Source organism: Oncorhynchus mykiss, chromosome 2 (genome assembly GCF_057628025.1).
Source record: "Oncorhynchus mykiss isolate SJ-2025 chromosome 2, ASM5762802v1, whole genome shotgun sequence".
NCBI classification, from domain to species: Eukaryota; Metazoa; Chordata; class Actinopteri; order Salmoniformes; family Salmonidae; genus Oncorhynchus; species Oncorhynchus mykiss.
The window spans coordinates 87,625,710-87,637,996 of NC_143023.1; the positions used below are offsets into that span (position 1 = coordinate 87,625,710).

The window sequence follows — 12,287 nt, forward strand, 5'->3', positions numbered from 1 at the left end:
CACAAAGTTCAAGGGGGCCGAATACTTTCGCAAGGCACTGTAACTCGGACTCCAGCCAGCTTCAGCTCGGTCAATACCTGCCAGTCTGCACAGTGCGATATCAACCCAGAGCATATCAGACTGCTTTTTCTCTACCTCATCACCGGATTCCTGCTGCAAGCCCTTGTCCATTACACCGGATCATCGCAGCTAACTAGCTGCAGTCGAGTGGCTACTGCTGGCTAACACCTCTGTCCCGAAGAGAGCACCAGTTAGCCTTGAGCTACGCCCATCTCCCGGCTATCCGAAGAGGTCTACCAGCTAATTCTTGGGCTACAATACCTATTTTTCCAATGGGCCTGGACCCTTTATTGCCGACATGGAGCCATACCGATCCATCACGACTGGTCTGCCGAAGTAATCGTCCGAGGAGGTTTCAACAGGCTCTTCCATTGCGAAGTTGCCTAAGGCCCATCTGCTAGCCGCAGCCTGCTAGCTGTCTGAATCGGTGTGTCTCCAGCTCACCTAGCGTAGTAGCAACTACTGAACGGCTCCCTGACTCACCTATTGCTGCTCATTGGACCCCAATATCACTCGACTACACATGCCTCTCCCTAATGTAAATATGCCTTGTCTATTGCTGGTTTGGTTAGTTATTAGTTATTATTGTCTTATTTCACTGTAGAAACCCCAGCCCTGACCTACATGCCCCCCCCCCCCCCCCCACACACACACACACACACACACACGTGGTGACCTCACCTGGCTTAACTGGTGCCTCTAAAGATAAAATCTCTCTCATCGTCACTCATTGCCTAGGTTTACCTCCACTCTACTCACATCCTACCATACCCTTGTCTGTACATTATGCCTTGAAACGATTCTACCACGCCCAGGAAACTGCTCCTTTTACTCTCTGTTCCGTACGCACTAGACAACCAGTTCTTATAGCCTTTAGCCGTACCCTTATCCTACTCCTCCTCTGTTCATCTGGTGATGTAGAGGTTAACCCAGGCCCTGCAGCCCCCAGCACCACTCCTATTCCCCAGGTGCTCTCTTTTGATGACTTCTGTAACCGTAAAAGCATTGGTTTCATGCATGTTAACATCAGAAACCTCCTCCCTTAGCTTGTTTTATTCACTGCTTTAGCACACTCCGCCAACCCTGATGTCCTAGCCGTGTCTGAATCCTAGCTTAGGGAGGCCACCAAAAATTCTGAAATTTCCATCCCCAACTACAACATTTTCTGACAAGATAGAACTGCCAAAGGGGGCGGAGTTGCAATCTGCAATCTACTGCAGAGATTGCCTGCAGAGTTCTGTCACACTATCCAGGTCTGTGCCCAAACAATTTGGGCATCTACTTTTAAAAATCCATCATTCCAGAAACAAGTTTCTCAACGTTGCCACTTGTTATACACCCCCCTCAGCCCCCAGCTGTGCCCTGGGCTCCATATGTGAATTGATTGCCAGCCATCTATCTTCAGAGTTCGTACTGTTAGGTGACCTAAACTGGGATATGCTTATTAACACCCCGGCTGTCCTACAATCTAAGATAGATGCCCTCAATCTCACACAAATTATACCAGGTACAACCCTAAATCCGTAGCCATGGGCATCCTCTTATAGATATCATCCTGACCAACTTTCCCTCTAAATACACCTCTGCTGTCTTCAACCAGGATCTCAGCGATCACTGCCTCATTGCCTGTGTCCGTAATGGGTCCGTGGTCAAATGACCACCCCTCATCACTGTCAAACGCTTCCTTAAATTCTTTAGCGAGCAGGCCTTTCTGATCTACCTGGCCCAGGTACCCTGGAAGGATATTGACCTCATCCCGTCAGTAAAGGATGCCTGGTTGCTCTTTAAAACTGCTTTCCTCACCAACTTAAATAAGCATGCCCCATTCAATTTTTTTAAAACTAAGAACAGATACAGTGGGGCAAAAAAGTATTTAGTCAGCCACCAATTGTGCAAGTTCTCCCACTTAAAAAGATGAGAGAGGCCTGTAATTTTCATCATAGGTACACTTCCACTATGACAGTGGAAATCACATTGTAGGATTTTTTATGAATTTATTTGCAAATTATGGTGGAAAATAAGTATTTGGTCACCTACAAACAAGCAAGATTTCTGGCTCTCACAGACCTGCAACTTCTTCTTTAAGAGGCTCCTCTGTCCTCTTTGTCCTCCACCCGTATTAATGGCACTTGTTTGAACTTGTTATCAGGATAAAAGACACCTGTCCACAACCTCAAACAGTCACACTCCAAACTCCACTATGGCCAAGACCAAAGAGCTGTCAAAGGTCACCAGAAACAAAATTGTAGACCTGCACCAGGCTGGGAAGACTGAATCTGCAATAGGTAGCTTGGTTTGAAGAAATCAACTGTGGGAGCAATTATTAGGAAATGGAAGACATACAAGACTACTGATAATCTCCCTCGATCTGGGGCTCCACGCAAGATCTCACCCCGTGGGGTCAAATTGATCACAAGAACGGTGAGCAAAAATCCCAGAACCACACGGGGGGACCTAGTGAATTTTAATTTATTTTATTTATTTCACCTTTATTTAACCAGGTAGGCAAGTTGAGAACAAGTTCTCATTTACAATTGCGACCTGGCCAAGATAAAGCAGTTCGACACATACAACGACAAGTTACAAGTTACACATGGAGTAAAACAAACATACAGTCAATAATACAGTATAAACAAGTCTATATACGATGTGAGCAAATGAGGTGAGATAAGGGAGGTAAAGGCAAAAAAAAGGCCATGGTGGCAAAGTAAATACAATATAGCAAGTAAAACACTGGAATGGTAGATTTGCAATGGAAGAATGTGCAAAGTAGAAATAAAAATAATGGGGTGCAAAGGAGCAAAATAAATTAATTAATTAAATACAGTAGGGAAAGAGGAAGTTGTTTGGGCTAAATTATAGGTGGGCTATGTACAGGTGCAGTAATCTGTGAGCTGCTCTGACAGTTGGTGCTTAAAGCTAGTGAGGGAGATAAGTGTTTCCAGTTTCAGAGATTTTTGTAGTTCGTTCCAGTCATTGGCAGCAGAGAACTGGAAGGAGAGGCGGCCAAAGAAATAATTGGTTTTGGGGGTGACTAGAGACATATACCTGCTGGAGCGTGTGCTACAGGTGGGAGATGCTATGGTGACCAGCGAGCTGAGATAAGGGGGGACTTTACCTAGCAGGGTCTTGTAGAAGACATGGAGCAAGTGGGTTTGGTGACGAGTATGAAGCGAGGGCCAGCCAACGAGAGCGTACAGGTCGCAATGGTGGGTAGTATATGGGTCTTTGGTGACAAAACGGATTGCACTGTGATAGACTGCATCCAATTTGTTGAGTAGGGTATTGGAGGCTATTTTGTAAATGACATCGCCGAAGTCGAGGATTGGTAGGATGGTCAGTTTTACAAGGGTATGTTTGGCAGCATGAGTGAAGGATGCTTTGTTGCGAAATAGGAAGCCAATTCTAGATTTAACTTTGGAATGGAGATGTTTGATATGGGTCTGGAAGGAGAGTTTACAGACACCAAAGTATTTGTAGTTGTCCACGTATTCTGAATGACCTGCAGAGAGCTGGGACCAAAGTAACAAAGCCTACCATCAGTAACACACTACGCCGCCAGGGACTCAAATCCTGCAGTGCCAGACGTGTCCCCCTGCTTAAGCCAGTACATGTCCAGGCCCGTCTGAAGTTTGCTAGAGAGCATTTGGATGATCCAGAAGAAGATTGGGAGAATGTCATATGATCAGATGAAACCAAAATATAACTTTTTGGTAAAAACTCAACTCGTCGTGTTTGGAGGACAAAGAATGCTGAGTTGCATCCACCAAAGAACACCATACCTACTGTGAAGCATGGGGGTGGAAACATCATGCTTTGGGGCTGTTTTTCTGCAAAGTGACCAGGACGACTGATCCGTGTAAGGGGAAGAATGAATGGGTCCATGTATCGTGAGATTTTGAGTGAAAACCTCCTTCCATCAGCAAGGGCAATGAAGATGAAACGTGGCTGGGTCCTTCAGCATGGCAATGATCCCAAACACACCGCCCGGGCAACGAAGGAGTGGCTTCGTAAAAAGCATTTCAAGGTCCTGGAGTGGCCTAGCCAGTCTCCAGATCTCAACCTCATAGAAAATCTTTGGAAGGAGTTGAAAGTCCATGTTGCCCAGCAACAGCCCCAGAACATCACTGCTCTAGAGGAGATCTGCATGGAGGAATGGGCCAAAATACCAGCAACAGTGTGTGAAAACCTTGTGAAGACTTACAGAAAACGTTTGACCTCTGTCATTGCCAACAAAGGGTATATAACAGGATTGAGATAAACTTTTGTTATTGACCAAATACTTATTTTCCACCATAATTTGCAAATAAATTCATTAAAAATCCTACAATGTGATTTTCTGGATTAATTTTTTTTTTTGTCTGTCATAGTTGAAGTGTACCTATGATGAAAATTACAGGCCTCTCTCATATTTTTAAGTGGGAGAACTTGCACAATTGGTGGCTGACTAAATATTTTTTTGCCCCACTGTATAGCCCTTGGTTCTCTCCAGTCCTAACTGCCCTTGACCAGCACAAAAACATCCTGTAGCGTTCTGCATTAGCATCGAATACCCCCTGCGATTCCAAAAAGTTTTTGGACACTTTAAAGTCATTGAGCACCTCCTCCCAGCTGCCCACTGCCCTGAGGCTAGGAAACACTGTCACCGCCAATAAATAAAGCATTTTTCTACGGCTGGCCATGCTTTCCACCTGGCTACCCCTACCCCGGCCAACAGCTCTGCACCCCCTGCAGCAACTTGCCCTGCCGCAGTCATCCCCCTCTACAAAGGTGGAGACACTCTAGACCCAAACTGTTATAGACCTATATCCATCCTGCCCTGCCTTTCTAAAATCTTTGAAAGCCAAGTTAACAAACAGATCACCGACCATTTAGAATCCCACCGTACCTTCTCCACTACGCAATCTGGTTTCCCAAGCTGGTCATGGGTGCACCTCAGCCACGCTCAAGGTCCTAAACGATATCATAACCGCCATCAATAAAAGACAGTACTGTGCAGCCGTCTTCTTCGACCTGGCCAAGGCTTTCGACTCTGTCAATCACCGTATTCTTATCGGCAGACTCAATAGCCTTGGTTTCTCAAATGACTGCCACGCCTGCTTCACCAACTACTTCTCAGATAGAGTTCAGTGTGTCAAATCGGAGGGCTTGTTGTCCAGACCTCTGGAAGTCTCTATGGGGGTGCCACAGAGTTCAATTCTCTGGCCAACTCTTTTCTCTGTATACATCAATGATGTCGCTCTTGCTGCTGGTGATTCTCTGACCCACCTCCACACAGACAACACCATTCTGTATACATCTGGCCCTTCTTTGGACACTGTGTTAACAAACATCCAAACGAGCTTCAATGCCATACAACACTCCTTCTGTGGCCCCCATCTGCTTTTAAATGCTAGTAAAACTAAATGCATGCTCTTCAACAGATTGCTGCCTGCACCAGCCTGCCCGACTAGCATCATTACTCTAGACGGTTCTGACTTAGAATATGTGGACAACTACAAATACCTCGGTGTCTGTTTAGACTGTAGCCTCTCCTTCCAGACTCACATTAAGCATCTCCAATCCAAAATTAAATCTAGAATCGGCTTCATTAATTAAATCTAGAATTTCACAACAAAGCCTCATTCACTCATGCTGCCAAACATACCCTCGTAAAACTGACTATCCTACCGATCCTTGACTTCCTTGATTTCGTCATTTACAAAATATCCTCCAATACTCTACTCAGCAAACTGGAAGTAGTCTATCACAGTGCCATCCGTTTTGTCACCAAAGCACCATATACTACCCACCAGTGCGACCTGTATGATCTCGTTGGCTGGCCCTCGATACATATTCGTAGCCAAACCCACTGGCTCTATGTCATCTATAAGTCTTTGCTAGGTAAAGCCCCGCCTTATCTCAGCTCACTGGTCACCATTGCAACACCTACCCGTATCACACGCTCCAGCAGGTATATTTCACTGGTCATCCCCAAAGCCAGCACCCCCTTTGGCCGCCTTTCCTTCCCGTTCTCTGCTACCAATGACTGGAACGAATTGCAAAAATCACTGAAGCTGGAGACTTATATCTCCCTCTCTAACTTTAAGCATCAGCTGTCAGAGCAGCTTACCGATCACTGTACCTGTACACAGCCAATCTTTAAATATCACTCCCAACTACCTCATCCCCATATTGTTATTTATCTTTTTGCTCTTTTGCACCCCAATATCTCTACTTGCACATCATCATCTGCACATGTATCACTCCAGTGATAACGCTAAATTGTCATTATTTCGCCTCTATGGCCTATTTATTGCCTTACATCGCTAATCTTCTACATTTGCAGTTGTAAATGAGAACTTGTTCTCAACTGGCCTACCTGGTTAAATAAAGGTGAAATAAAAAAATAAATAGCAAGTTGTTCAGTTGTGTTTATTTTCATACCAATACATGAAACGAACATTGCGCTAGCCTACTGGGCGAATGAATGAAAATTTAAATTAGGCATACAGCTATCACAACCTATATTTTAATAGCAATAAAACAGCTTTTGGTTTAGAATGGTCACCAAAAAAGCAGACTCCCCCACTTCCCAATTCAATTAACCCCTGGTTATCAGATTACAACAAGGAAATCAAGGCCGAGTTCAAATGCCTACATCAAATTCAAAGCAATCCACTCAATGCCTGATTCTCTGACCATCAAAGCAAACTGGCACTGTCTGCACTCTGCTTTCTACAATGAGACAAAAGGCACGCAGGTGGGCAGCTGCTCTCTGAGGGATGCTCTGCATGGTCCTAAAGCCAACCTGTCTGTACGACCTGCCTGACACCCAAATGCACTCCTTACATTTTGACAAGAAAGTGGTCCAATTGACAGACTTCTCAAGAGAACATCCCTGGTCATTCCTACTGCATCTGATCCGGAGGACTCACTAAACTCAAATTCTTTGTTTATACATTATGACTGAGTTTTGGAGTATGCCCCAGGCTATCTGTAAATGTAAAAAGAAATAAGACAATTGCAATTCCACTTACTTTTAACACTTAAGTATATTTAAAACCAAATACTTTTAGACTTTCACTCAAGTAGTATTTTACTGGGTGACTTTCACTTTTACTTGAGTCATTTTCTATTAAGGTATCTTTACTTTTACTCAAGTATAACAATTGAGTACGTTTTCGACCACTTTTTTGACTACTTAAAATGTTTGGTCTAGAGGTGGGGTATGGCATACCAAGCCTCGTCGCAAAACAGGCTAACGGGAAGCCTGGGAAAGTTCCATGGCAGAAATCAACTAAATAGGAGTGGAATTTGACACCTCAAACCAATCAAATGCCTTGCTTGGGCAGAGCTACAAAGATGCTCACCAGATTAGTGCCATAGGAGCAACAGTGTGTGAGGACTAAAAACATCATCAAAACATGCACTGGTGACAAAACATTTGACAACGTTTGCAGCACGCTGGTTTTCACAGCATTTCTCTGTTATTTTGAGGTGAGCAAAAGCTGCAGAAATGGTCTACAATGCTGGCCATGTCAATATTTTACGGCAACCATGTACTGTTTATCTATGGGGACAACTGCAGTCATTTTGCAAGCAACGTTGCTAAAATGAATAAAGAAAAATAAAATGTTATCTGTAATGCTCATCTCCTGTAGCCTAATTGTTACCTGTAATGCTCACTACCTGTAGCCTAATTGTTACCTGTAATGCTCACCACCTGTAGCCTAATTGTTACCTGTAATGCTCACCACCTGTAGCCTAATTGTTACCTGTAATGCTCATCTCCTGTAGCCTAATTGTTACCTGTAATGCTCATCTCCTGTAGCCTAATTGTTACCTGTAATGCTCATCTCCTGTAGCCTAATTGTTACCTGTAATGCTCATCTCCTGTAGCCTAATTGTTACCTGTAATGCTCATCTCCTGTAGCCTAATTGTTACCTGTAATGCTCATCTCCTGTAGCCTAATTGTTACCTGTAATGCTCATCTCCTGTATCCTAATTGTTACCTGTAATGCTCATCTCCTGTAACCTAATTGTTACCTGTAATGTTCATCTCCTGTAGCCTAATTGTTACCTGTAATGCTCACCACTTGTAGCCTAATTGTTACCTGTAATGCTCATCTCCTGTAGCCTAATTGTGGTCTACCTATTTTTATACTGTACCTCAATTACAAGGAGTGGATTTGCACTAAACATTTTATGTCAGCACTTAATTAAAAGGCATGTACAAAATCTGGTATATGGTTTCCCTCATACATTGTCTACTGGTATAATTTTAAATTGAGAACATATAGCTCAACATTTAAACAATGTCTGAGTTGAGCTACGCTCTGCTTCAGATGCCCATAAGGCCAGTAATGCCATCATACTGTAGGCCTGTGACTCCATTGGCAATGCATGCCATATGATAAGCTGCAAAATGTATTCACATAGCTGATATACTGAGAGAGAGTGAAAATCAAATAAAACCGACTTGGGATCTTACAACTACACAAAAATGCAATGTTCATTTGAGAATACACAGAAACACAAACATAGACACGGAACCCCTTCTCCTCTTTATTGCAAGATTGTGATATGTGATATGATTAATCAACATTGATACTAGTTCATTTTGAATAATAGTTTAATAATTAAAACAAGTTTAAAAACTTCACTTCAAAGAATCAACACTTTGTCACTTCAAAATGTACAAATAAGATTACCTGTATGTAAAGATTAGACATCTTAGTCAAAACAGCAATAGATAATTGTACGCTATTATTACTAAACCATCATTTCAGGGGAACAAAAACAACTCCATACTAGCAGTGGCCAAACTTGCTCCAGTGATCCCTGATCTACTGGGTGAGCAGACTTCTATTCCAGCCCAACAATAGCACACTTGATTATCAACTCATTATAAAACAGAACCCTGCACACCCAGCAGACTTCCAGCAAGGTTGGCCTGCTCAGATTTCAATAGGTTTATACATTATGTGTGATGTTTAACTGTATTATGTATTTGGCAACATAGGCAGGCCTACACATATGACCCATGGCATATAGGATATACCCTTAGTCTTATGTGACATTCATTGGGACCTCTTTTAATCTGCAAACAGGCTTTCAGTTTTCGATATCTGAGGACAGAAAACGTCACAAAGAAACAGACTTCATTATGATAAAATTAGACAGCACTCAATATTATGTTGCTATTATCTCTGGCCTTATGGTTTTTCCCTCCTGGGTCTGGAACTGGAGAATATTTTCATAATGTCCTCCCACAAAATTACCTGCCCAATCCAGTAGCCTACAATCTCCCTTTACTGACAGCTAGAGCTGCAATTTCACCCTTTTCCATGGCTGTTATCTACAAATGTATTTGGAGACTGTTTTTAATTTAGAATGATTACACCAAGATATCTAGCTAATATACAATTAGCTAGCAAGTGCCATTTAATTCACTTAGCTAAACGGTGTGCAATGTTGGCCATTTGGCTAGCAGCTCAGTTGAGTTCGCTTACAAAGTGGCGAACTGTAGCCACATAGCTAGCTAATAATACACTTTTAAAAAAAAACATTTAAACATGTATTTACTTACTTGAATAGGTTATCCCACTGCCTCTATTTTTTGGGTCCTTACAAAAATAAAATAAATGGGCAATCTTCACGATATTTTCGGTGTAAGCAAAGCACAGCCATGTGGACGAATGGAAACAAGGAAATCAATGTTTGTCACCAAAGCGATTTAGAACGTGTTATGACGTTTGACTTTACCAGCATAAATCCCCCCCCCCCCCCCCCCCCCCCTCTCTCTCTCTCTCTATCTCTCTCTTTATCTCTCGCTCTCTATCTCTCTCGCTATCTCTCGCTCTCTCTTAGAAAAAAGGGTTCCAAAATGGTTATTCGCTGTCCCCATAGGAGCACCCTTTTTGGTTCCAGGTAGAACCCTTCTGGTTTCCATGTAGAACCCTCTGTGGAAATGATTCTAACCCCAAAAGGTTCTACCTGGAACTAAAACGGTTCTTCAAAGGGGTATTCTCTGGGGACAGCCAAATAACCCATTTAGGCTCTAGATAGCACATTTTTTTTACCAAGAGTGCATGGCATATTGACATCTTTCCTGAGAGTGCCAAACGCATAATATGTGTTACTTTCACTAATATGTTTGTTCAGTGCAGATGCAATTGTTTTGATACAAGTATTGCACTTGTCTTCAGGTGTCATATTGAGGTGTGATTAGTAGCTCTGGTTAGCTACATTTGTCACAATTACGCAATGGAAGTGACTTGCGCACGGAATCTAAACTTGACTTATTAGTGTGTTAGACAACTGAAGTAGGTTATACTTTCTGAGAGTTGTCCTTTTCAAAGTCACTCCAATTTGGTGGATATATGCAAAGCCAAGCAAGTAACGATACGTAAAATGTGCTCTTATTGTTGTATACCTCTGTATGTGCTTGCAGGTTGGTAATTTTCTGGGTCCCCCTCGACTCTTAGCCGAAACTCATTGTAGCCATCTCTCCGTGTACCCTGTGTCTGTGCCCGTAAAATCCTGCCGCAATATCCATCCGACTTCGCTTGCTTATCTGTTGGTTCCTCGACGAACGTGAGAGCATTGCACACACAATTGGAGACAAAATACTGCAAAAGCAGAAAATTCAAATATATTCCCATTATTGATGGTGTGGTGGGAAGTTATTTATTCCACCTCTACAAAGGAAACAAAATAGAGGATGTATTATCTCCCTACAGTTCCCAACTACGGAATTCCTGCAAACTATTAGCCCTGACACTTGGTAATAAATGGTGAGAGAAACCGCGGTGAATCCATCCCAGACAGAGCGGGTTTCGAAGTTCGATGGCACTGCTTCAGCATACAGTTACACTGATCTGAGAGGAAAGCGGTGATAGGTAGCTTGAGTGTTGAGTTAACGGAGTAATTCTCAGGGTCCGGGAAATAGCGAAGAGCAGCAGCACAGCTGTCCCCGACAACGAGAGAATAACTAGATTGTAGCGATGAAGGCAGCAGAGTATAAACAAAACCCAGACATTCCTAATCACCCCTGTGACCGAGAGGTGCATTTGACATTCTTGGTGAGACGCAGCAAAACTGTCGGCCAATGGTTACACAGCTATTTCACAAGTCAATTAGAATATAGCAGGGCGCTCATAACAATAATGCGCCTTTTCTTGTATTAATGATAATGGTAAGGCAAATGTTTGGTGTGTGCTCAATGATTTACTTTTGACGATTATACAATTTTACCGTTTATATAGTGCAAAATTATTTGCGTGACGTTTTCTTCCCGATTAACAATGAGTGACCGGCGTCCCTCCAGAGTGGTGGAGTGCGGTGCGATAGCTTTTTTGCCCACCGGCTGCATTAACCGGACTCCCGCGACCGTCGTTCTCAAATGGCGTTTTCCTCTCACAGCCCACTCGTCCTTCTCCTGACCTGTGACACTACAGCTGCCAATTGGAAGCAATAATATTTTTCTGTGTCAAGCCAGCGGCATGCCTACTCCCTGTCGCCACTTTTTAAAAATATGTTTATTGATTTTTACTATTTAATATATATTGGATGGCATTGAAAAAGGTTTGTGGAAAAGTATTGTAAATTATTATGTGTGCAAAATATATCAGATAATGAGGGTCAGTCCTGTCAGTCTTCATGCCCATTGGGGGCACAGGGGCACTTGTCCCCTTAGATTTGTCATGTTTAAAAAATATATATATTTTTTTTAAAGTCATTTTTGTAGTTGTTTTTTCTCTGTAATATTACTAATCACCTAGCAATTTTATGAAGGTGTCTTTAGCCCAGATAGGTTCCCAATCTAAACAGCTTCTACCCCCAAGCCATAAGACTCCTGAACATCCAATCAAAAGGCTACCCAGACTATTTGCATTGCCCCCCCCCCCCCCCTTCTTTTACACCGCTGCTACTCTGCCTCTCTCTGTTGTTATCATCTATGCATAGTCACTTTAATAACTCTGTACGTAAGGTCTACACATATTACCTCAACTAACCGGTGCCTCATCACATTGACGCTGTACCGGTACCCCCCTGTATATAGTCTCGCTATTGTTATTTTACTGCTGCTCTTTAATTACTTGTTACTTTTATTTATTATTCTTATTTGTATTTAAACATTTTGTTCACTGCATTGTTGGTTCGGGGCTCGTCAGTAAGGTCTACACCTGTTTTATTCAGCGCATGTGATTCATACGATTTGATCTCCCAAGCTCATAACTAG

General features: G+C 42.8%; 1 protein-coding gene across 2 annotated transcripts in view; it reads right to left on the bottom strand.

Annotated features, from left to right (window-relative positions):
- Positions 1-11,449, bottom strand: part of LOC110498902 (spondin-1) — a 132,508-nt gene extending 121,059 nt beyond the window's left edge. The window contains exon 1 of one of the 2 annotated variants that reach the window (XM_036958288.2): positions 10,479-11,449. In XM_036958288.2, the coding sequence (XP_036814183.2) occupies positions 10,479-10,707 (229 nt within the window). In that variant the 5' untranslated portion in view covers positions 10,708-11,449. Of the gene's footprint in view, positions 1-9,632; positions 9,787-10,478 lie in introns of those variants that run through there. The other variant, XM_036958296.2, reaches the window with a different exon arrangement.
- Positions 11,450-12,287: the final 838 nt, after the last annotated feature.